Source organism: Equus przewalskii, chromosome 20 (genome assembly GCF_037783145.1).
Source record: "Equus przewalskii isolate Varuska chromosome 20, EquPr2, whole genome shotgun sequence".
NCBI classification, from domain to species: Eukaryota; Metazoa; Chordata; class Mammalia; order Perissodactyla; family Equidae; genus Equus; species Equus przewalskii.
In genome coordinates this window covers 17,114,164-17,141,069 of record NC_091850.1, presented here as the reverse complement: position 1 = coordinate 17,141,069, position 26,906 = coordinate 17,114,164, and the positions used below count along the sequence as shown (strand labels likewise).

At 39.8% G+C, this 26,906-nt stretch overlaps 2 protein-coding genes across 11 annotated transcripts in view; one reads left to right on the top strand and one right to left on the bottom strand.

Annotated features, from left to right (window-relative positions):
• ESM1 (endothelial cell specific molecule 1) overlaps positions 1 to 6,454 on the bottom strand; it is a 41,658-nt gene extending 35,204 nt beyond the window's left edge. For 2 of the 10 annotated variants that reach the window (XR_011530596.1, XM_070587590.1), the window contains exon 1: positions 6,242 to 6,424. The gene's annotated coding sequence lies outside the window, so the exon portion shown is untranslated. Of the gene's footprint in view, positions 1 to 6,241 lie in introns of all 10 variants that reach the window. The other 8 variants (XR_011530597.1, XM_070587591.1, XM_070587592.1 and 5 more) reach the window with 6 other exon arrangements.
• GZMK (granzyme K) lies at positions 5,574 to 14,084 on the top strand. The gene is made up of 5 exons (XM_008529675.2): positions 5,574 to 5,756; positions 6,033 to 6,180; positions 11,119 to 11,269; positions 12,028 to 12,297; positions 13,689 to 14,084. The coding sequence occupies exons 1-5, from the start codon at positions 5,693 to 5,695 to the stop codon at positions 13,848 to 13,850; spliced, it is 795 nt and encodes a 264-aa protein (XP_008527897.1). The 5' UTR covers positions 5,574 to 5,692; the 3' UTR covers positions 13,851 to 14,084.
• Positions 14,085 to 26,906: the final 12,822 nt, after the last annotated feature.

Genomic DNA, 26,906 nt, shown 5'->3' with positions numbered 1-26,906 from the left:
TTAATTTACCATTTCATTTAGTGTTTATAACAATTTCATTTTTTTCAAAGAAAATCTTTGATCCACCTAGAATTTATTTGTGATAAAGAGTAGGATAGGGATTCAGAGATCAGTGGGTGTTGGGTGGGGATGCACACATGTGTATGTGTATGTGGGTGTGGGTGTCGGTGTGTGGCTGGGTGGGTGGGTGTTGTTTGGTCCATCATTAGCCTTTGGAAAAAGTATTTCTATCATACTTAAACTGCCTAACAATTTCTACTTGTATTTATTGTAAATGAAAAATTAAGGAATTCTAAGTCAATTGATTTATTGAGTTCCAGCTTGGCCATAGCATTTACTGTATTTCCCTCCTTAGTGAATCTGATCATCTCCTTTGAAATAACTACTATTTTGCCTGCTATGACTTTATTTATTTTATGAAACCATTTGGATTAAACAACTGAATCACTTTCCATATGATAAGGTTATTCCTAATAGACCTGTTTCTCTTGTAAAGAGATGACATATTTGGCTTGGGACACATCACAGTACCTGAGATGTTGAAATATAAATGGAAGTGTTCCATTGTCCCACCCTCAATTGCTCGTTTCCTCCTTTCCGCTACAATATTTATTTATTTCCTTCCTTTCCCTTCCTGCTTCCATCTTTCTTCTGGTCTTTATCACTGGGTTCTTTCCCTGGCATCTTTCCCTTGACTTGACCTACACGTTGACTCCAGTTTTCTCCCTAAAACTCCACTAGGCTCATCCAAGTCCTCAATTCCTCTGCGCAAAACCAGTGTCCCCACAAGCCCGTTGCTTGGGAGAGAGGTCAGGGCTGCAAACCTTCCTTTGGCAGTCAGCCCTGCTGAAAGGATTTTCACATGTGTAAATCTTTTAGGACAAATATTGCAGACAGTGTAAGTGATCTGCCTTGGGTCCAGTGACATCACAGGGACCACCCCATGTGGGACCTTCCCCACCCCTCCCATGACATCTCAACACAGTGAAAATGAGCATCGAAAGCCACCCTGAAGAAGAAAAGAAAAAGAAAAGTTTTCACAAAAGGTCAGCTTGAGGCCTAGGGGAAACGTTGAGATAAGCACAGGGTCCCACCCGGCAGCCAGCTCCAGGAGGACTGGGAAACCCCCACTTGCCAAATTCTCAAGGTGTTTTCCTGTGGTTACTCCTTATGCCACGATCCTGTACTCAACTATTGCACTGCTCATCCACTGCAATTATTTCCTAGTCAACTTGGAGAGGAGCAAAGGAGGAAGAGGTTAAAGGACGATTGTGTTAACTCAGTAATGGTGGGTAGGAAACATATTCATATTTAATAAAGGAAGATAATTAATACGTGAAATATGTTCTGATTAAAAGTTAAGGTGGAGGAAAATAAAAAAAAATTTCCCTGCCTCCCACTCTCATCAGCACTGTCATTCCACCAAGGGGAGGCCACAGAGCAGTTCCCTGAAGGATTTAAATTTAAGTAGCTTAGGAAAAGGCAGTGGGCCATATGCCCCAGCCCAGATTAACTAGTTTCCCTGCATTGAGGGTAAGGCCAAAACCCCAGATCCTAGTCAAGGGGTACTTGGCTTTCCTTTGCCATTGCTCTCAAGCTCATCCATTTTAAGAAATCTCATGAGAGGAATGGCTGAAATCTGAAGTAGGATTTATACTTTCTTGGGACCTTGGGACATAACGTCATCATATAGCACCCCAACAGCACCCCCAACTCCAAAGCTGCCATAGTTTCACCATAATTATTAGCGGATTCATTATCAAATTTGCTAAACCATTACTGGACAGAAATCAAGGTCCAGGGGGTAGTGGGCCACAAAGGAGAAACCCAGGGGGATTCTGCCAAATCCTGATCCCAAGTGCTTGGGGCTCGGGAGGGTGGGACAGTCATGGAAACCTTGGTGTTGCGAAACTTTTTCAAAGGAGGCTAAAGGGAAGAGAAGAGAAGGGCTTGAAACACATCTGCTATGCAGTCGCGTCTACAGAGCCGTGCTCACACCACCTGTGGGGAAGACCAGGTGTGTCTGGGGTTTTTGTTTATTAATTTATTTGGTTTTCGTTTCAGTCCCTTGTGGACTGATACTTCTATACAATACAACACAAATGAATAGAAAAATTAAACTAAATTTAAAAACAAAGGCATAAAAAATACACGCTCTATTTTCTGATTAGACTGAACATGCATTAAATTGCATTTCATTAAATAAAATAAATTAGCATAGAGTCACAAGAAATGACTGTAACAGCTTCTAAACTCTGACTCTTGATTTCTGTCCTCATCTTGCCCCAGATGGGTAACAAACAAGTCACACGCTGGCACAGGTCTGGGAGGTATGCTTCGAGTGACCTGGCTTTAGAGGGCATGGCTAATGAATGTGCCGAAGCAGTGACTGAGCTGGTAAAGAAAAGCAGCCCAATGGAGAGAACGCACGTGGCCTTTGGAGCTTCCAGACAGCTGTTCTATAAGGATCTCCTGAAACACAGGAGGGTCGAGAGAGAGGAAGGATGGAGGAAAACAAAAACCCTATGCTCAAAAACAGCATCTCTAAGAGCAACTAATGAGGACAACTGAGCACAACACAGCAAAGGACCACAAGGCCCTCAACGTGTGAAGCCAGTCCTGTGATGAGCACCGTCTCACACTTGCTCAGACCAGCACAGCTGCTGCAAAAACCATCCAAAGCAAACATGGCTCTCCCCACAGCAGACTCAACAGAACAAAAATCAACACCCAGAAATGAATTAGATCGCCCAGCTCATCATGTTACACAGCCCACTGTTCTCAAATCCAGGATCCTGAATATAATAACAAATGATGCTCTTCACTGGCCCATCGGTCTAAAGCCAAAACCAAATAACTCATTATTATAAACCAGCATGAGTCTCAGAATTTTCCAGGTCAGCTACAAGAAAGATTTATGAGACTGTCCTCTCAATTGAACTAAATCTCACCCGTGTCTAATTGCAGTATATATGGCTGAATCCTTTTCCCCTCGCACAGCCAGTTTGCCTCTTAGAGCAACTCAGCCCCAGGGACTTCTCAAAGAAAGGCAGGCATGTGGTCGGTCAGGTTGCAAGCAACATGGAGCCTGGAGGCAGCACATAAGGGTTTAAGAACTGACTGTACCACTTGCTAGCACGGTAATCTCCAGCAAGTCTTTCCCCACAGAACAAGACTAATGACAGCTGCCACCCTGTAAATACAGCGGAATATGCTTAGCAATTTGTAAAAAGCGATGTGGATGTTAGCCCTTATGACAAAGAAATAAGCAGCTGAGAGATGTGGGGGGGGGGAGGGGTTGTTTTTTGTTTTGTTTAAATTTTTAAGAATAGTCAATTTTTTTTAAGGTATGCTTTCTTTGGGTGAGGAAGATTGGCCCTGAGCTAACATCTGTTGTCAATCTTCCTCTTTTCTTTTTTCCCCCCCCTTAGGTACCAGTACATAGTCGTATATCCTAATTGTAAGTCCTTCTAGTTCTTCTGTGTGGGATGCCACGATGGCATGGCTTGATGAGCAGTTTGTAGGTCCGTGCCCAGGATCCGAACTGGGGAACCGCCAAAGCAGAGCACACGAACTTAACCACTTGACCATGGGGCTGGCCCCTGAGAGGTGTTTTTAACCATACACCCCTGCCCACCCCACCAGAAATGAAGCTTTGTCTTTTACACAGTTTGTTTCTTCCTCATAGTTCAAATCACTCCCACATGTCACACATTATCTTCCTTATGTTCCCAACATCACTGGGACACAGCAGGGAACTGGCATCATCATATCCACTTCGCAGCTTGGAAAAGCGGCACACGAAGGATCCATCTAAGGCACATCAACAGTGACAAAGATGACTTGAAAACTGACAGGGGCATTTGGCTGGAACTAACAAGTTTGGTTTATTACATTTGTGGCTTTTCTTAATCCGGCTCCTCCTTGTCTCACCCACAGGCTTCTGTGACAGGAAGTTGCTACTCTGCATTGCTTTTGTTAATTCTGTTTTTTCAATATGCAGGAAAACTTTATTGTTGCTGCATCTCTGTAAAGTGAAAACAGAATATTTCTCAAATTCTGTGCTCCGGCAGTGTGTTTATTAACACAAAAGTTATTTCCGGTCTGGCAAATGATTTGGTCCAAGTCGTATGCTGTGTAAATTTAGGCAAATTACTTAGCCTCTCTGAGCCAATCTTCAGTTGTAACATAAACATAATAGTGGTCCTGCCTTCCTCATGGACCTAAGACATGAAAATATGTAAATAACATGTAAAGAGAATTTTGGAAATAATTTAAGGCACTTTTTTTTTTTTAAAGATTTTATTTTTCCTTTTTCTCCTCAAAGCCCCCCAGTACATAGTTGTATATTCTTCGTTGTGGGTCCTTCTAGTTGTGGCATGTGGAACGCTGCCTCAGCGTGGTTTGATGAGCAGTGCCATGTCCGCGCCCAGGATTTGAACCAACGAAACACTGGGCCGCCTGCAGCGGAGCGCGCGAACTTAACCACTCGGCCACGGGGCCAGCCCCTAATTTAAGGCACTTTTTGTACATTTTTAAATTATAATTATTACATATAATATACAATTTTACTATTATTTATTATTATTCCTGCTGTCTTATGCTAGCAAACAACAATTTGGTAGGAGTCTCTTGAGATCTGCCAAGCATAATAGCTCTGGCTTTCAATTCTCCTTTATAATAAAAATAGAAGATAGGATGCATGTATCTTAGAAAAAAGAAAGTAAGATCTGTTAATTCAAGGTACATTTTGGTGAGTGTTTCTGGAAAATGATTGGGGTTCTGGTGCCTCATTTGCCTATTTGGACTCATTTTATAACATCTGCACTATTGATCAGCACCCAGCACAAACAGAATCCTGTGGGATCTTAAGTCTAATAGCTTTTGTAGTGAAGGAGAAAGTACTGTAGAAAGCCTGGCAACGCATTATCATCTGTTCCCGGGGAGAATGACGAAATGCAATCGTTGATTTTCAAAAGATATTATTATTAAGGTCCTGCATAAACACAAGGTCATTTTCAATTACAAATGAGTAAAAGAGAGACTTGGAATTAAAAATATGTGGCCAATGTTTCCCTTTAATATCATTATGAAATCTCCCAAAAATGTAGCTAAAATTTAACCAAAATGGCCTGACTAGGAATAAGTTTGCTACAAAAATGTGGGCTTCTCTGGATGACGTTCAGGCTTCACCTAAGCCTTACTGTAACGCAACCACGATCTGTGCAAGGTCCCATGTCTCTCTACATCATAATCCTACGTCCAAATGAAAAATAGAGAGAAACTACATATGATAGGCATCATCTTCTGCCAGGAAAAATAGTAAGTATTGCTCTAGAGCAACGAACATCTTTGAACTCTGCCTGCAACTTCATTAAGTTCTTACGGCTTGAGTATTTCTTATTCTTTCATCATGTATAACATGAGTATCCATACAGACATTGAAGACAGCTAACCCCAGAAATGAGTTTTTATTCACACATTCCTCTCCCAAAAAAGTGCTAAAAGCTTAGATCTGAAACTCCCCAAAGTGATATATACCTTTAAACTTAGGTGTGAAAAACCTCACCTCTAGAACACTTGTGGTAAGAAAGTTAAAACTTGCAAGATCAAATCTTAATCCTCAGAATCTTCTTCCCTCTCCAATGCGGTCAGACTATTTCATCTGGGCTTCTTAATCTAAGCTAGTAAAATGACCAACTTTTCTTCTTTTCTTCTATTTTTTCTAACAGCTGGGGCTTATATGACTCCAGAGTGTAAGTATGTCCTATGCCTACCACATACCAGCATTAAATGAATTTCTAGTCATTGCACCGTTATACTATAAATGAAAATGATTTTTCACAACCATACCTATCCCTCTAAACCGTGATGTATTATACAATTGTTAATCGAGAGAGTTATAACTATTAGGGAACCGTAGGGTTTTTGTTTTTAAACTTTGAAAATTATTTAGTGACTGTCGAAAGAAGAATTACACGAAAAAATCTGCTTAGATATTTTATGTTAAATCTTTTGGTTTTCTTTTGTAGGTTTCAGCATGGAGATTATCGGAGGGAGAGAAGTGTCCCCTCATTCCAGGCCGTTCATGGCTTCCATCCAGTACGGCGCCACACACATTTGCGGAGGCGTTCTGATCCACCCGCAGTGGGTGCTGACGGCGGCCCACTGCCACCCTCGGTGAGTACCCACACTTTCCGCGTGTGTGTTTTCCCTCAAGTCGGCTAGAAGAGAAGCTTACCTCTCCAGGGAGAGAATTGGATCTACGGTTTACTTCTGCGATAACTGACCAACTGGTGGAGTTTGTTTACCCTCTCGCACATCCTGTTTTCTGCCCTGAGTTTTCCTTTTCGGGGAGAGCAGGTCTACCTGTCTCAGGCAGGCCGTTAGACAAACTCGAGCCGCCCGTGGAACGCCAGCGCACGCAGCTCGGGTAATAACTGCAGCAGCCGTGGTCCTGACCTTGTGAGGTCATGCTGCTCGTGAGCAGATCAGACCACCTGAGTTTGCATCTCCGTTTCCCAATTTTGCAAATGAGTCATAAGAATAGTAGGACCTGCTTCATGGGGTTTTGAGGATTAAATAGTATCTATTTAAATTTTTTAGTCTGCTTAGCACATAGTAAGTACAAATAAGCTGCAGCTATTATTATATGCATGAGGAGCCCGCTTTGCTGATGGATTTTCAGACCCCTTTCATTAACTCCTCTGCACCACCCACCCCAGCCCAGAGGTCTGGAGGCCCCCAGTTTGGGAATCACAGCTGTAAGGGGCAAAAAGCTTACCAGGTGAAATAACAAATTATAGATGATTTACAGAGAGAGAGAGAGAGAATTATTTTTCTGGACTACTTAGAACAAAAGCTTTCTGAAAACAGACCATAGCCTATCAAAGTCCATTTCAGCCTATAATTCTCTTACTTCTGCTAAAAAAAGTGGAAAACCCTTCTTGCCAAACTGCAGCCATCACAAAAGGAAAAGCAATAGAAAATTAATTTGTTGTTTGTTTGGGTTTTGGGGTTTTGTTTGCATGTTTTCTTCCTTATATTTCTTGCCTGAATAAGCTAAGAAGAGACGGGGCCTTCTTTCCTTACAAACGGTACAGCGCTTCACTTAAGAATCTCTTAACCATAGTGGTTTGCTCTTTCGGCATCAGCTATGTCTAAACGGAACAACTGAATTGACTTGCTTCTCCATGTTTGGGGGGTTTTGTTTGATTGCCCCAGTTTAATGAGACAGTTTGAACACAAATTAGAAATTTTAATGCTTGCACACAGTGAGAATTTGTTTTATTTCTAAATAGCAAGCCACTAATTTCTAATTTAATATGGCTACTTCATTTATATAGGGTTCTTGCTGTCCTCGAAATCACTCTTGCATTCCCATCACTTCTGTCCTTTCCAGGGCACTTGTCCCCTGGGGACCAGCTAGGCAGAGGGAGACCATCAGTCAATGTTCATTCAATTCAAAATATGCACATCTTCGAATATGTGTAGGGTACGCATTCAAATGGACTATAACCTCCCCAGACACAGACCTTGACTTATTATAAATGCTCAACAAATGCTGGGTAGAAAGAAGCAAATTAATTGGAGGATTTTTTTCCCCAAGCCAAAAACACAGTGTGTGAAATCTTTCACAAGCCATAAGGTGCTATCCAAAGGTAATAGTATTATTAAGTTGAATTTTTAATTTTGTCAAGTGAACTTGACTCATTAGGAGTGGATTCCCAAATTGAGAAGTTGGGGAAAAGAGATCTTGGAATTTTTTAAAAAAAAAAAAACCTATTGCTAAATATCATTTTAAATGGCTAGAGTTTAAGGAACTCCAGAAAATATAGATCAAATTTCCTCTACAGGACACCTGGGTGTAAAAATATAGGTGAATTGGTACTTGGAAAAATATTAAGCTTTATGAAATCCAAAATATTTGTGAAATAGTTCAATGGTGGCTTCCCACAAATGTGCTCCCAAGTATGCTGTGGGAACAGCTTACTACCCCAGGCCCCTCTCTCAGCAAAATGGTGAAGGAGGCCATATCTGGAGTGCTCGTTTCTCACCACCCATCCACGTGGCTCCTTGCTTAGTCGCTTGGTCCCTTGATTCATTGCCATGCCAATTATAAAAGGAAACTGGTTAAAAAGCTTTTTGTATAATCTTATTTCCAACATTTGAATGTGTCAGAAGGAAAACTCACCAACTCTTGTCCATTGTCTTCTGGTGACCCCTCCAATACCTTCCCTCACTGAGTGCTTCTCCTCCTCTCACCTGCCTTGTTGGTGAGTGGATGGAACCCGCACAGCCCCTTCCACATGGCCTCGCTCCATCTCACATCACTCCAGGCTCCCAGAGGAGAAGGGTTAAAAACTCAGGCCTTGGATTCAAACCACTGAGTTTGTATCCCGCTTGCATTTGCATCCTGGAGCCTCTGCTTAATATTTGTGGGACTTTCTCAAGTTTGTTCATTTACCTGAGCCTCAAATTCCTTATCTGCAAAATGGAGATAATCATAACATCTCCGTGTTGGGGCTATTGTGAGGGAAAATATGCAAAATGCTTAGCACAAAACCTGGCACACCACAATAACTAATAAATATCATCTAATGTTGTTAATTATTATCTGTACCTTGCATGGTAATCACTGAGGAACAAATCTGATGATCCAGTCATGTTGATCGGGTAGGACTGTGACAGCCCTCTCTGACAGCCAGGGCATTTCCTCCTCTCTTAGGCAAAAGAGACCTCCAAGAAAGGGGACCCTGCCTTCACGGTGAGACCTGGAGGAGGGGGTCTAAGCAGAAACGCTGCTCAGTGTCACCGCAGACTGGCAGAGGAAATAAGAGGCTTGAAGAGGCTTGGCGTGGGGCTTATGGAGGTGATGCGGAAAGAACACTGGACTTGGAGTCACAAAAGTTGCTTTGGGTCCTGATTCCCATACTTACGATGTGCATCACCTTTAGCCAGTCAAAGAACCCTTTCACTAGTAAGGACCACACAGCCAGTCGGCTTTAACAACGCTGAGAAGAGTTCTTATTAAGCGCAATAGAGACCATGTTTATGGGTGTCGTGAGCAGACAATGGAAAGACTTACTGTCAGCAACACTTTGCTTCTGCTCTGAATGTAGTTCTGATCCAGGTAAGTCCAGGAGGGGACTCAGAAAGCTGCGTTTTAAACAAAGACCCCTAGATGATTCTGAATCAGGTGGTCCAAAGACCACCCATGGAGAAACACTATGCTGTACAAATGAAAGACACTGGTATTATTACTTCTCCTCTGTGTGAATTCAGACCTGGCTTTAGCTAAGGAGGTGGGATCCTAGAACTCAGTTAATTCCAGGTATCCTGTGGGCAGAACAATTGACCTTTGAAGTACAGATTACGGTTGAAGTGTATCCAGAAATGGAAAGTTCAGAAAGCATTTGTGGTCTGCTTATGTTGTTTTTGGTATTAACTTGTCCCAGTGGAGACAAAATAACAAAAACATTTCAAAGGCATTAACTAATCGAGGAAATTGGTAAAAGATGAAGGGAAGTGAGAAATGTTCCACACCCCACATTTGTACCTTGCAGCCCTCCTTGTTAGTTATCTATGCGTGTATTCTTCTTTCCTAGTAGAGCAGTAGTCCTGGGGATTTTATATCATCCTTCCCCTCCAAAGCTTTGGGTTTAGTGAATATGTTGAATTTGAGTTTGAATCAATCCTAGGAAACCTGATCCACATCCTTTGAGAAATTTCATCCCCTGATTTTGCAATAGACAATCTTTTCAACAAATAAAGCTGGAATTCCCAAAATAAATTCTTTTGGTTGAAACCTAAAAGTGGTAATTCCCAGCAGTCAGAGCCCTGCCATATGCAAACCTGCCCCACCGTAGTCATGTACTCATTCCCCAAACCTGAAACAAGCTTTTCTTCCTTTTTCTGTGCTCTTTTTAACTTTTTTTAATCTTTATTAATATATTATTAATATTAACATATGAGTATGTGTGTTTTTATTGTAATATGCCTTAACCTTTTTCAAGTGACAATGAAATAGTTATACATAAACAAATAAATACAATTCTTTTTATAAACTTCTTTGTTCCAAAAAGGGATTTGAAGTGGCTTCCTAAAGACACACATTAACATGGGACATTTTTATAGTATGCAAATGGATCTAAGGTGGTGTTAAGATCTCAAAAGAATCATTTCTAGTTTCATAACTAGATGTAAATGTAATTTTATTCAACATACAGTAAAATCAGATCAATTGTGGCGCTGTTGAAACAGTGGTACTAGAACTATACACAACCAGGGATTTTTTTTTTAATGTTTCCTTATCTAACTCACAGTTTATATCCAGTGAGTTTCCACAATGGAATATCACTGGCTACTAACCCTGAAGTGTCTTCATTTCAAATTAGCAATGATTTTTCACCTTGGGGAAAGTTTTGCTTTCCTATCTAAATCATCTTTCTAATTGAAAGGGCAGAACATATGAGCGTGTTTGACAGCCATGAAATGGACCTTACTTCTTCATTTGCCCTGAGATGAGGTCTAGACATACTGGATTAGCAAGCGCAGGATTGAGTCGCTACCTTTTAGCTATTAAAACAGTTAACATTGGGAAGATGAAAAAGTTCTGGAGATTGATGGTGGTGATGGATGAACAACAATGTAAATGTATTTAATGCCACAGAAATGTACATTTAAAAATGGTTAAAATTGTAAATTTTACATTACATATATTTTATCTCAATTAAAAAAAAAAAAAGCCTTAACAATGGTGGGTATAAATCTTAATCCACAAACTCAAGAAATATGATTTCCTTTATTTTTACATAACAACACAATTTTCTAAACTTGATCTCAGTCAATTAGGATTTCACTCCTTTTTTCCCACAGTAGGGCACAAGTTCTGATATTCTTTGGCAATGCTTGGGAATTGGAGTGGGAGGGGTTTGAGAGTGGGTCATTTGGTCCTTGGTATCATCCACTTAAACCTCTGTCACTCTGCCTAATCCTAGACAAGTTACTTTGGAGATGGTCCCTGTTCCTCTACGTATATGACCTTCTCCACCATTTCTGCTCTCACTGGGAGATTTGGGAATCACTCTGTTGCTTCTATTCTCTTTGCTTTTTTAGGTTTGTCCAAAGCCAGTCTGCCACAGTGGTTTTAGGAGCACACTCTCTCTCGAAGAATGAGGCCTCCAAAAAAACGTTTAGGATCAAAGACTTTATACCGTTCCCAAGATTTACGTCAGATCCTGAATCAAATGATATTATGCTGGTTAAGGTATGCAGCACTGCCTTGCTTCAATTTCTCCAACATTCTTCTATAGCATAGATCAGTTGTTAAATCTTCTATACAATAACATTTTATCACTCTCCCCATGTTTGAAGTGACTGTGACATATACTGTAGGGGCCCATTTTACTCCATATACTGCCTTGAAAGAAATAAGAATTTATTACAAAGCCATCAGAGCTGTGTTTATACAAGGAAAAGCAACTCTGATGCTCGCATATGTGGGAGGGGAACATCCCAAAAGACCCAAGGATTCACACTGAAAGAATTTCCCAAAAGCTTTTATCGTTAGCAAGTGAAAAATATGTCATTTATACAACAGCGCCAACCAAGTGACTTCAAGGACACAGAATTGAGTTACAACTTAGTCTAGACCACACTTAGTCTAGTCCAAACTTAGTCTAGACCATGCTCAAGGGTCCTATCCAGCAGGAAACAGCCCAGCCCTCGAAGTCATGACCTGTGGATGTTATTCCACAGAAAACCATCCAATGCAGAGCAAAGGCCAGTTTGCTTGAGACTGGGCAAAATTCCTGCTCTGCTTAAGCTCCCTTCCCAAGCATCGATGGGAATGGAGAGCATGTTCAGAAAAGCAACAACCGCAAATGCAGCTGTGAGCTACCACCAAAGTAGATTCAAGAAAAGGGACGCCCTCCTAGAACAGAGGGACCACACATACATCGCTCAGGCTCATAGCAGAATACTATGGGGGACACATGATAACTTATTCTCTTTTTAATCTGTCAGCTTCACAGGGCTGCAAAACTCGACAAGCATATCCAGCTGCTCTACCCAAGATTCAAAAATGATATTAGAGCTGGAACAAAATGCCACGTTACTGGCTGGGGAGCCACCAACCCAGAAGATTCAGACCCCTCTGATACCCTGCAGGAAGTTACTGTTAGTGTCATAAGTCGAAAACTTTGCAACAGCCGAAGTTATCACAACCACCACCCTATTATAACTAAAGACATGATTTGCGCAGGAGACACCAAAGGCCAGAAGGATGCCTGCCCGGTAAGAGCATATCACTAAACAGGCCTCTCAGAATGCTGTGCTACAGTCAAGGCTCCATCTGCTCACTAGCACAGAGGAGGCGAGGCATGAGGAACACAAAATCACCATTCTCAAAATTTACTTTCCATTCCTGCACGGCATTCTCTATTCTTTTTCATCCACCGGTGTGAAGAGTCATAAGAACTTCCCTAACACATAATAAGCACTCATTAAATATTTGTTAATCAAGATAATAGAATATATAAGATAACTTTTATAGGCTTCCTCTGAGGGATGTTACTGTCCTTAGAAAGCCTACCGACTCTGAGGTCACTAGTGGTGATTAGAAGATAACTTCTCTGAAAAAAGACCCACCATTTAAATTAATCAAGAGACAGGTCTTATAAGACTCAAATGCAAAAAGCTCAAATGTATAGTATCTGCTTCTTAAATAGTGTTGACTGACTGACTAAAAGGAATAACAATCATACTTTTCAAAATCTTTTGTTTCCTGAGTGAGTAAAAAAAATAGATGTTCAGGTTTATAGGTGACAAATAGGTAGCAAAGATGGATTAATAATTTTTGAAAAATTAGAATACAACATTCACATATTACTATATTAAGCATTGTTGAGGAGAAGGTATGATTTCAAAGATCATGTGCATCTGCAATGCCCCAAGATCATCGTTCCCCACGCCTCTGTTTTCCTGACCGACCAGAGCACAAAGTACTGTAGTGTGCCGTGAGAGCGGCAGCGGAGGCGAAGGCTGCTCTTCAGATTTGGAAGCCATCTCTTCCTCTGAAAGCCCGGGCCTCTGTCACCCTGTCACTTTCCTCGACAGAATTTTGGTTACACATTTCATTGTCAGAGTGAGTCCTCAAGAATCAGTTCACTGAGTAAATATTTGCTAAGTGTTGTGTACGTACAGAGCACTGTGTTCAATCACATGAGGATACAAACACAGGAAAAAATAACCGAGCAGACAGCGTCCATGCCACTAAGACATTGACTAGAATACATTGCTCTTTTCTTTCAGTCTCAATAGCAACTTAATTTCAGATCCATGAGCACCAAAATGAAATTCATAGTTTAAAAAATTTATTTTATTTCAGTGGGTTGTTTCAAATTTTATGTCTACTTGTTCCTTAATAAATAAAGTTCAATGGTCACTGATTACCAAAGGATACATATATCCATAGTCCTAGACATGGACAGAGAGACAGACAGACAGACAGACAGACAGAACCGTGGTCCTGGATAGAGACAGAGACACAGAACCTACACTGAGTAAAGGACTGTTTCGGGGACTCTTCAAGGACTCAGACAATAATGCTTTGAGTAATCAATAGTTGGTGGTAGAAAAAGTTCAGCAGCTTCTTACCAGGTATCTGCCCCTTTTCTTCTTTCTAGGGTGACTCAGGTGGCCCCTTGGTCTGCAAAGGTGCCTTATATGCCCTGGTCTCTGGAGGTGGTAAATGTGGTGTTGCCAAGAAACCTGGAGTCTACAGCCTATTAACCCATAAATACCAGGCTTGGATCAAAAATAATCTTGATCCATCTCATAGAAACTAAAACTACAAATGATTTTCTTGGATCTACCAGTTGCTTGTTTCTGTTTTTCATAACATATTCTACGGGTCAACTTGATCTTCAGGTGTAGTTGGATGTAGTTAAAGTGGAGCACGGTAATGGGCCCCTCCTGCCCCGTTAGGACTAACTTTGTTAAGGAATCAAGTTTTTTTTTTCACATATATTGCTGATGTATTTCTACTATGCTGATTTCACTGAATAAAATTTATAAAACTATCTGTCTATTGTGGAAATAGGATTCATCAAATTAAATATCCTGCCCACTCTACCCACACTCCCACAAAGGGCAAAAAAGTGATTAAACAAGACAGTTATGGCACCACCTTCAACCAGGTTTATCTTGTGATTTCTGCTAGAACATCCTAAGCCGTACTTTTAAAATAAGAAACAGTACATTAAAGCACCCCAACTCAAGAAAGAATTATCAAGGTTTATACAAATATTTAGGATAGTACTTATTATTTATTTATGTCACACTTTGTTCCAAATAGAATTTAATGCAAGGTACAAAAATACCTGCAATAAAACAAAGTATATAATTAAAAACAATTTTTCCTCAAAAAATTTAAAAAATACCATATGATTCAGCAACTCCACTTCTGAGTATTTATCCAAAGAGAACAAAATCACTAACTCAAAAGATATATGCACCCCCATGTTCATTGCAACACTATTTACAATAGCCAAGATATGGAAACCACTTAAGTGTTCATCAATGGATGATGGAAAAAGAAATTACGGTGTATATGTATACAATAGAATATTATGCAGCCATAAAAAAGAATGAAATCTTGCCATTTACAACAACAATGAATGGGCCTCAATGGCATAATGCTAAGTGAAAAAAGTTAGAGAAAAGCAAATACTGTATGATCTCTTTCATACACAGAATCTTTAAAAGAAGAAGAAGAAGAAGAAAACCAAGCTTATAGATACACAGACAGACTTGTGGTTGCCAGAGGCTGAGCACGAGGGGTGGGGGAAATTGGTGAAGGAGGTCAAAGGGTTAAAAAAAGTAAAGTAATAAGATAAATCAATAATTTGGTGACGAAATTGAGGCAAGGGATAAATGAGAGTAAGAAAGAGAAGACAAAGACAGGGATGTTATTAATACCCGAAGTTCCATAATTTTCTTCTTATACTTTTGCTAGAAGGAGACGTATTTGCGTCTATGCTTCATGTGAGTCAATGCAAAAAGATAAACACAATCAGTTATATGAATTACAGTATCCAGGAAATAAATTAAACTATTTTCCCAAAAGCAGAACCACTGATCCTGAAACTGAGACCAGAGAAAACTTTCTTCCATGATCCTCTTAGGAAGGACACTGTGTCATAATCACCATGTCCTTACCAACTGCATCAGGATCGCCAGAGAAGATTGTTTACAATACACATTACCCTGACTCCTTGCCCAGAAATTCAGATTGAATAGGCTTGAGGTGGGCCTTGAAATCTGCATCATTTAAAAGCAATTCAGTTGATTCTGATAAATGGGCAAATCTGAAAGCCATTGATAATGAACATCCTTAATCACATCTTAGAAAAAAGAACAATAAGCAGTGACATCAGGATCATGGCAGAGTGAGTTGTTCCCTTTGTCTCTCCCCTCTAAATTACAACCAGTAGGACATCCATTTACCAAAAAAAGACTCTCTGCACTGCACACCAGAATACCTGAGAGATCCACACATCTATGCATCTGAAGGTGGGTGGACTGGACCTCTGGGAGGCAGTGGAAATAGGGGAGCATCCTCCTCTCCCTCCCCCAGTGGTGGTGATCAAAAATGCAGATACCCCAGCAGGGGTGGTGGTGCCCTGACCTGAGGTTTCAAAAAGCACACCAGAGCCAGAGACCAGAGGCTACAGGAGCAACAGCTGCACTCACAGCTCAGCCCCTACCCCTCCCCTAGCAGTGACAGGTAGCACCTGGGACCTGAGTCTTCAGAAGCCACAACAGAACCCATGCCCCAGCCCCCAGTGGCAGCACCCTCTGACACTGGCTTTACCAACAGCGGGAGCTGCATACAAGACCCCAGGACCCCACAGTGACAGTGATACATGTGAACCCAGTGCCCCTGCAGCAGTGCTGCCAGTGCCCCCAGATAACCTGGGAGCAACAGCACAGGTGGTGCATGGAGCAGCAGCACCTGAGCACATGGAGAACCTAGAGAGTGCCAGTGGGGGAACACAAGACCCAGGTGAACCCAGAAGCACCAAAGGTACCGGCAGCCTGGTGATCCTGGTGATGCTGGTGGCAACACCCATGACTGCAAGGACATCATAAGCAGCAAGGCACCAGCAACCTCAGAGGCACAAGCAGCACCAGGAGGGCATGGGTGATGCCTCCGTCAGAGGCAGTGGAGGGTGGAAAATGCAGGCTCTCAAATGCAACCAGAAGCAGCTCAGAATCAAAGTAACCAAAGTAACCAAAGCAACCAAACCAAAAAAGAAAGGTGTTTGCTACAACAAACACAACAGCAGAGGAACAATTCATCAAGCACCATTGCAAACTACTGTAACACAGTAGCACAGAAAGAAAATGACAACTCTCCAGAAACCAAAATGGAAGTCACAGAAGACTGTAATCTAACTGACAGAGAATTCAAAATAGCTGTCATGAAGCAATTCAACAAGTTACAAGAAAACTCAGGGAGACAGTTCAATGAGCTCAAGCATTAAATTAATGAAGAGGAGTACTTCACCTAAGAGACGGAAACTCTATAAAAAAAAAAAGAAAGAAATTCTGCAGATAAAGAACACAATTAATGATATGAAAAATGAAGTAGAAAGCCCTGGAAATAGAGCAGACCATATGGAAGAGAGAATTAGTGAAGTCGAAGACAGAAATCTAGAAAAAATGATTCAGGTGGAAGAGGAGAGACAACTAAGATTTTTAAAAATGGAGAAATTCTACAAGAAATAGCCCACTCAATTAGTAGAAGCAACATAAGGATAATGGGAATCCTAGAAGGAGAAGAGAGGGAGAAAGGAGCAGAGAACTTATGTGAAGAAATAATAGCTGAACCAGCCCTGATGGCTTAGCAGTTAAAGTTTGGTGCTCTCACCACTTTGGTGGCCCAGGTTCAGTTCCTGGTCATGGAATCACACCACTCGTCTATCAGTAGCCATGTTGTGGCAGTGGCTTACATAGAATAACTAGAAGGACTTACAACTATGATATACAGTCATGCACTTGGGGTTTGAGGAGGAAAAAAAGAAGAAAAAAAGAAAATTGGCAACAGTTGTTAGCTCAGAGCAAATCTTTCTCTGCAAAAAAAAAAAAGAAAGAAAGAAAGAAAGAAAGAAAAGTTAAAGAAAAAAGAAAAGCTGAGAACTTCCCAAACCTAGGGATGGAACAGGATTTACAAGTACATGGAGCTAATAGAATTCCTAATTATCTCAATTAAAAAATGGCATTCTCCAAGGCACATTATATTAAAACTGTCAAAAGTCAGTGACAAAGAAAGAATATTAAGAGCAGCCAGAGAGGAAAATAAAAAGGAACTCCTATCAGCATATTTCTCAGCAGAAGCACTACAGACTAGGAGAGAATGGAATGATATATTCAAAATATTAAAAGACAAAAACTATCAGCCAAGAATACTCTGTCCAGCAAAGTTATCCTTCAGATATGAAGGAGAAATGAAAGCTTCCCCAGACAAACAAAAGCTGAGGGAGTTCATTGCAACTAGACCTACCTTAGAAGAAATGTTGAAAGGAGCCCTCATACCTGAAACAAAAAAGCAAAGGCATACAAAGCTTTGAGAAAGGTGACAAATAGGCAGGCAGAATCCAAATATTGGGGGCCAGCCCAGTGGCATAGTGGTTAAGTTCACACACTTTGCTTTGGTGGCCCGGGGTTCTCAGGTTCAGATCCTGGGTGCAGACCTACCTACCATTCATCAAGCCATGCTGTGGCAGCACCCCATATACAAAATGGAGGAAGATTGGCAGAGATGTTAGCTCAGGGACAATCTTCCTCACCAAAAAAAAAAAAATTTTAATCCTAAAATTGAAACTCTATATCAGAATAGGTTAGCAAACAATTATAACATAAAGGCTAAAGTCAAAGAAAGCATAAAAAATAAGTATAACTACTTCAATTTGATAATGAACTCACAATGCAAAAAAGGATAATTTGTGACCAAAAAACATAGAGAGGGGAGAGGAAAAGGATGGAACCCGCATAGGCTAATGGACATAAGATACTATCAGCATAAAAAGGACTGTCTCATCTATGAGATCTTTTACACAAACCTCATGGTAACCACAAAACAAAACAAAAAATCAGACCAGAATCACAAATTGCAAATAAAGAGGAAATGGAGAAAAACATCACAGAAAACCACCAAACTAAAAGGCAAACAGAAATACAAGGAAAAAGAAACAATGAAAATATAGAACTACCAGAAAACAAAAGATAAATTGGCAGTATAAATCTTTATATGTCAGTAATCACTCTAAATTTAAATGGATTAAATTCACCAATCAAAAGACACAGAGTGGATGGATTAATAAACAAGACCAACCAATATGCTGCCTCCAAGAGCCCCATCTCAGCTCTAAAAACAAACATAGGCTTAGAGTAAAGGGTACTCCAAGCTAATGGCCAACAAAAGAAAGCAAGTGTTACCATACTTTTATTAGACAAAGCAGACTTCAAGTTAAAAAAGACAATGAGAGACAAAGAGGGGTAGTATATAATGATAAAAGGGAGATTGCACCGAGGACATAACACTAATGAATATGTATGCACCTAACACAAGAGCACCAAAATATATAAAGCAGCTATTAACAGACCTAAAAGGAGAAATTGACAGCAACACAATAATGGTAGGGGACTTTAATACCCAAATTACATCAATGGATAGGTCATCCAGACAGAAAGTCAACACAGAAACATTGGCCTTAAATGAAACACTAGACCAGATGGACTTAGATATATATAGAATATTCCATCCAAAAGCCATGGAATACACATTCTTTTCAAGTGCACATGGAATGTTCTCAAAAATAGACCATATGTTAGGAAACAAAACAAGCCTCGATAAATTTAAGAAGACTGAAATCATATCAAGCATCTTTTCCAAGCACAGTGGTATGAAACCAGAAATCAACTACAAGAAGAAGTTTGGAAAAGTCACAAATATGTGGAGACTAAATAGCATGCTACTGAACAACTATTAGATCAATGAAGAAATCAAAGGAGAAATCAAAAAAAAATACCTGGCGACAAATAAAAATAAAAACACAACATACCAAAACGTATGGGATGCAGTAAAAGTGGTAGAAAGAGGGAGTTATATAGTAATACAGGCCTATCTTAACACCTAAGAAAAATCTCAAATAAATATTCTAACACTATACCTAAAAGGACTAGAAAAAGAAGAGCAAATGAAGCCCAAGTCAGTAGAAGGATGAAAATAATAAAAATCAGAGTGGAAATAAATGAAGTCATGCCTAAAAAGACAATAGAAATGATCACCAAAACTAAGAGCTGGTTATTTGAAAAGATAAAGAAAATTGACAAACCCCTAGCTAGACTTTCCAAAAAAAAAAAAGAGAAGACTCAAATAAATAAAATCAGAAATGAAAGAGGAGAAATTACAACAGATAGCACAGAAATATAAAAGATTATAAGAGAATACCATGAAAAGCTATATGGCAACAAACCAGATAATCATACAACTACCCAAAACTGAGCCAAGGAGGAATAGAAAATCTGAATAGACTAATCACAAGAGCTTGAAACAGTAATCAAAAACCTCCAAGAAAACAAAAGTCAAGGACCAGATGGCTTCTCTGGTGAATTCAACCAAACATTCAAAAAAATTTTAATACCTATCCTTCTCAAACTCTTCCAAAGAATTGAAGATGACAGGATGCTTCCTAATTCATTTTACAAGGCCAACATTACCCTGATACCAAAACCAGACAAGGACAGAACAAAAAAGGAAAACAATAGGCCAATATTGCTGATGAACATAGATGTAAAAATCCTCAACATGCTATCAGTAAATTGAATACAACAATACATTAAAAGGATCATACACTACAATCAAGTGGGATTTATTCCAGGGACTCAGGGATGGTTCAACATCCACAAACCTATTGATGTAATACACCACATTAACAAAATGAAGAATAAAAATCACAAGATCACCTCAATAGATGCAGAGAAAGCATTTTACAAGATTCAACACCCATTTATAATAAAAATTCTCAATAAAATGGGTATGGAAGGAAAGTACTTCAACATAATGAAGGCCATATATGACAAACCCACAGCCAACATAGTCTTCAACAGTGAAAAACTGAAAGTTTTCCTCTAAGAACAGGAACAAGACAAGAATGCCCACTCTTGCCACTCACATTCAACAAAGTATTGGAAGTCCAAGCTGAGCGATTAGGCAAGAAAAAGAAATAAAAAGGATCCAGATTGGAAAGGAAGAAGTTAAATTTTCACTATTTGCAGATGACATGATTCTATATATATAGAAAACCCTAAAGAATCCTCCAAAAATCTATTAGAAATGATTAATGAATACAGTAAAGTTGCAGGGTACAAAGTCAACATACAAAAATCAGTCACAATTCTATACACTAACAATGAACTGGCAGAAAGAGAAATCAAGAATGCAATCCCATTTACAACTGCAACAAAAAGAATAAAATTCCTAGGAATAAATTTAGCCAAAAAGGTGAAAGACCATACACTTAAAAATATAAGATATTGTTGAAAGAAACTGAAGGAGATATAAAAAAATGGAAAGACGGCCAACCCTGGTGGCCTAGTGGTTAAGTTCAGCGCTCTTTGCTTCGGCAGCCAGAGTTTGGTTCCTGGATGCAGACCTACACCTCTCTGCTGGCAGCTATGCTGTGCTGGTGATCCACATAGTAAAAAACAGAGGAAGACTGACATGGATGTTAGCTCAGGGTGAATCTTCCTCAGCAAAAAATAAAATAGAAAGAATGGAAAGATATTCCATACTCATGGGTTGGAAGAATAGACATAGTTAAAATGTCCATATTGCCTAAAGCAATCTACATATTCAATGCAATCCCAATCAGAATCCCAATGACATTTTCCACAGAAATAGAACAAATAATCCTAAAATTCATATGGAACAACAAAAGACCCAGAATAGCCAAACTAATCCTGAGAAAAAAGAGCAAAGCTGGAGGCATCACCCTCCCTGACTTAAAAATATACTACAAAGCTATAGTAATCAAAACAGCACGGTACTGGCACAAAAACAGACACACAGATCAATGGAACTGAATCGAGAACCAAGAAATGCACCCACACATCCATGTGCAGCTAATTTTCGACAAGGGAGCCAAGAACATACAATGGAGTAAGGAAAGTCTCTTCAATAAATGGTCTTGGGAAAGCTAGACAGCCACATGTAAAAGAATGAAGGCAAACCCTTATCTTATACCTTATACAAAAATTAACTCAAAATGGATAAAAGACTTGAATATAAGACCTGAAGCCATAAAATTCCTAGAAGAAAATATAGGCAGAAAGCTCTTTGACATTGACACTAGTAGCATCTTTTTGAATACCATATGTACTCAGGCAAGGGAAACAAAAGAAAAAATAAATAAATAAATGGGACTACATCAAACTAAAAAGCTTCTTCACAGCAAAGGAGACCATCAACGAAATGAAAAACAACCCACCAACTGGGAGAAATATTTACAAATCATATATCTGATAAAGGGTTAATATCCAAAATATATAAAGAACTCATACAATTCAACAACAACAAAATGAAGAACCTGATCAAAATATGGGCATAGGATGTGAATAGATATTCTTTCAAAGAATGGGCATATGAAAAGATATTTGACATCACTAATTATTAGGGAAATGTAAATCAAAACTATAATGAGATATCATCTCACATTCATCAGAAAAGCTGTAACTAACAAGACAAGAAATAACAGGTTTGTAGAGGATGTGGAAAAAAGCAAACCCTCATACACTGCTGGTGGGTAAGCAAACTGGTGCAGCCACTATGGAAAACAGTATGGAGATTTCTCAAAAAATTAAGAACAGAAACTCCACGTGATTCAGCTATTCCACTTCTGGGTATTTATCCAAAGCACATGAAAACACTGATTCAAAAAGATATATGCGCCCCTATGTTCACTACAGCATTATTCACAATAGCCAAGACTTGGAAGCAACTCAAGTGCCCATGAACAGATGAATGGATAAGGAAGATGTGGTATGTATATACAATGGAATACTACTCAGCCATTAAAAAAGACAAAATTGTGCTATTTGCAACAACACGATGGGCCTTGAGGGTGCTATGCTAAGCAAAATAAATCTAAGGAGAAAAAAATTACCATGTGACCTCACTCCTATGTGGAAGGTAAACAAACACACACACACATACGAAGAACAGATTGGTGCCTACCAGAGGGGAAGAGGGTGGGGGAAGAGCAAAAGCGGTAAATGGGCACATATATATGGTGAGTTTAGATGGAAGCTAGACTCTTGGTGGTGAACACAGTGCAGTCTATTCAGAAGTCAAACTATAATAATGTACACCTAAAGTTCATATAATGTTATAAATCAATGTGACCTCAATAAAATAAATTTTGAAAAGAAGAACAAGTGTCATTGGATTGTTTTTTTATAAATCTCTCAGTGTAAACTGATGAGTGAAGACCAAAGTGCAATTCAGTAAGTGCACTTGAGGGTCTCAGCTGTCCTAGACTGTGCTAGTCCAGTCATTAGAGTATTAACAATTTCTAATTTGGGTGGGAGGTGGTGGAGGATGGGAAAGTTATTCAGGCTTCTCCTTCAACAGTCAGAAACCAAATGGTTAATCTCAGTTCTATATTTAACTTGTGTTTCAGAAGATAAATAGCGCCGATCCAGGTGGCACCATCAAGTTTTCTTCCATTCGTATAGAAATGGAGGCTTTTATTTGTTTGCTTGTTGTCATGGTTCTCAGAAACCATTAAGAAGTACTACTCTACTATGAATACTTAGACAAACGGAGGCACTAGGTTAAAAAGCAACCTAATGAAAATTATAGAACTGCTTTGAGACTAAAGTAGTAAAAAGAGTTCTTGAGGACCAGCCTAGTGGCGCAGCAGTTAAGTTCCCAGGTTCCACTTCGGTGGCCCAAGGTTCACCAGTTCGGATCCTGGGTACAGACCTACCCACTGCTTATCAAGCCATGCTGTGGCAGGCGTCCCACATATGAAGTAGAGGAAGATGGGCACTGATGTTAGCTCAGGGCCAGTCTTCCTCAGAAAAAAGAGGATGATTGGTGGCAAATGTTAGCTCAGGGCTAATCTTCCTCAAAAAAAAGTTTTTAAAAAAAAGTTCTTTAGGTATTCCATTTTGTGTCATTTTGATTCATTAAAAATATACTAATTATGACCAGGACATCTCAGACTATATTTCATAAGAAAAGAAAGGGAGGAGATTGTAGAGACTCTGGACTCACCATTAAAAAAGTTATCTATTTCTCCTAAATTTCACATCAATAGAGCATATCATTGTAAGTCTCTTTAGTCTAACAAAAGGACTCTTGAGAATTCTTCTGATTGCAGTTGGTGAGTACCCTGAAAAGTTGTCACTAAAACCTAAGAGTTATGTTTTGATTTTAGACTCTATGCCATTCACATCCAATAGTCAAACCAGATCACATTGCAGGAGAGGAAGCTTCTGTCAACAGCTATGACAGACGGGTAACTCTGAAATTGGAAGATAAACAGTTTATTTTGACAAGTAGCTGATGATGGAATCCACAATTGAAAAGCATCCCTCATCCTTCCAGGGAACTAGTATTTTATTAAACATGTGAAAACCTCAAGATAGCCTAAAATAATATCACATTTTAGTTTTGGGAGTTCTGTCTTTGAGAGATTATTTGATTCCATCTATGGCCTCGAAGACAAGTTGAGACTCAAAATGCGGCAAAGGTCCAAATTTGAAAACTTCTCAAAGGTTTTAGGGGAACATGGTTGGCTGTTGTGGTTCTGAATTATCCCACTTTCTCCCTTCCTCATGACTGTGGACAGAATACATTTGCCTTCCCCGTAGACACAGAAAAAGGCTTCATGCTTTATTTTGTGTCCAGCCAGTTTTAATAGAAAGTGACAGCATTAAAAACATAGGTCCAAATATAACGCATGAAATAAATCAACATCAATTCAAGTGAGCAACTAAACCAGTCTAGAACAAAGTAGCAGGATGAGTCCTACCTTCTGACACTCACAGTTTTTGCACATAATGAATCCCAGCTCACCCTGGAATGATAGGAAGAGCAGTGCTTCAGAGACACATCTCATTAAAGGAGATCTGTTCTCAGTCAATCTTGGACATTCTTCCTCTTTGACTGAGCTCTCAGTTTAGGACAGGGCACACACGTAATGAGAGAGAAAGGAGACTGCTCAACTTGTCAGTGGGCAACGTACCCAAATCTCTCAAAAAGCTTACAATTTCATGATATTATTGAGACACACCTAAAAGCTACTCATATGTTACCTTATGAGTTATTTGAGTACCAAGTGCATGCTGGCTGAACAGCTGGGTTCCTTGCATCTTGAATGATTCAGTCCTGCTTTTAAGCTTTCACACATTGACTTCCTGTCTACAAATGTTAACTTCTTTAGTCTTTTTGTTGAGTCATATCAGTCGACTCTAGATTGACATTGTCTGCTCATAACCTTTATCCTCTACTATGAAAGCATCATGTTCATTTTCTGGTTTTAACCACAAATGTCTATGTAACAGCCTAGTGGAGGCAGCATATGGGGTTCACACTGAAGCTTCTCCTGGGAACTTAAAAGGAAGGAGAACAAAATTGCCCACTGAGAGTTAAAACTTAAACTCCATACATATTTAGTCAGAGCAGAGATACAGACAATCACTCTGACGAGATGGTGAGGTTCCCAAGCCTACAAGACTGGCTGTAATCTGCTTGAAGGTTAACAACTCTCAAGATGAGTGTCTCAATCAGAATGGCAGAATGTCAGCCATGGATACAGGGAAAAGGAGGCGACAGACAGACAAGAACTGATGGGGAAGGGAGGGAGGTGAGGCCCTAGACCTGCCTTGTGGTTCCATGGCAAGCCCATCCTTACGTTAGCCTGATTTCACTAAGCACTCAGCAGACTTACCTGATCTTTTTCTAATTCCATGCTTAGAATCCTTTATCAGCTCAAGCTGACTTGCCCTATAAAGGAAAGCCAATTAGATTGGAAGCTTGAAATTGAAAAAAGAGCAGAGCTCAAACCAAGAGTGTTACTGAACCAGGTTCATTTTGCCCACAGCATGATCATGCTGATCACTGAGATGACGATTTTGGAGCAGAGAAAGAGTTTAATTCACAAGGCAACCAAGAAAAGGGGACGAGAGAACCAATCTCAAATCTGCCTCCCCGAAAAATGAGGATTAGGGTTATTTATGGGATAAAAGTATGGGGTGGTCTGAAGCTTGGGAATAGATGATTGGGGGTAAGGAGAAGTGAAGTAATTGATAATATGTGCAAGACTAGTCAAGCTTCATGGTTCTTCATAGGACACATGTTCACAAAATGGCAGCATTATCATGATCTAAGGGTGGAGGTTTTGGTTCTTTGGCATCAAAGGGTCACCTATCAGACATCCACACAGCCCCATTTGATGAGTTGGTGGTCTTAACTGGCCTGAACAGGACAAGGAGTAAACACAGTTTGTGAAAAATTCAAGTACCCATTACCAGGGTGACCCAAACATCAGAGATGTTCACTCTAGAGTGGGTTTTAATAATGCATTATATAACTACTTTTGCAAACAGACAACTGAGTGTAGTCAAAGCAAGTTGGCCCCAGTTTCAAGAGGAACTTACCAATGGCCCTTGGAAATGGCGAGAAAGACGGTGAACTCAAAAGTGTTCGCAGGTGCCATGCCTGTGTTTCTTGTTGTCCCTGAATGCTGTCAGAAGTTCACTTCAGATCTAACACTAGCACCAAATCTGTTAAAAAACAAAATTCAGCTGAGTAAATTTGAAGATCTAATTGGCTTTATTAAACAATTCATGAATCAGGCAGCATCTCATCTAGCAACTAGAAGGGTGCTCCAACGAGTTGTACAAAATGGAAGGCTTTTACAGGCAGAAGGAGGGTGGTGCAAGAAGGTATTAGCAAAAGAAAAGAAGGATTGTTTCAGGCCAGGACATCTCCTTTAGGGAGGAAGAGAATGACAGGGGTCCTCTTTTTTTTCAGGAGTACATCATCATATTTTGGTTACTGTGAAGGTTACATCATGTTCACCACTCAAACACTAATTACAATCCATCACCACACACATGTGCGCCAAATCACCCATTTCACCCTCCTCCCTCCCTCCTTCCCCTCTGGTAACCACCAACCCAATCTCTGTTCTATGTGATTGTTTGTTGCTGTTTTTATCTTCTAATTATGAGTGAGATCGTACAGTATTTAACTTTCTCCCTGACTTATTTCACTTAGCATAATACCCTCAAAGTCCATCCATGTTGTCACAAATGGCCAGACTTCATCATTTCTTATGACTGAGTAGTACTCCATTGTGTATATATGTCACATCTTCTTTATCCATTCATCCCTTGATGGGCACCTACATTGTTTCCAAGTCTTGGCTATTGTGAATAATGCTGCAATAAACACAGAGGTGCACGTATGTTTACACACTCGTGTTTTCATGTTCTCTAGATAAATACCCAGGGGTGGAACAGCTGGATCGTATGGTAGTTCTATTCTTAATTTTTTTAGGAATCTCCATACTGTTTTCCATAGTGGCTGCACCAGTTTGCACTCCCACCAGCATTGTATGAGAGTTCCCTTCTCTTCACATCCTCTCCAACACTTGTTGTTTCCTATCTTGCTAATTATAGCCATTCTGATGGGAGTGAGGTGATATCTCATTGTAGTTTTGATTTTCATCTCCCTGATAGTTAACGATGTTAAACATCTTTTTTTTTTTTTGAGGAAGATTAGCCCTGAACTAACATCTGCCACCAATCCTCCTCTTTTTGCTGAG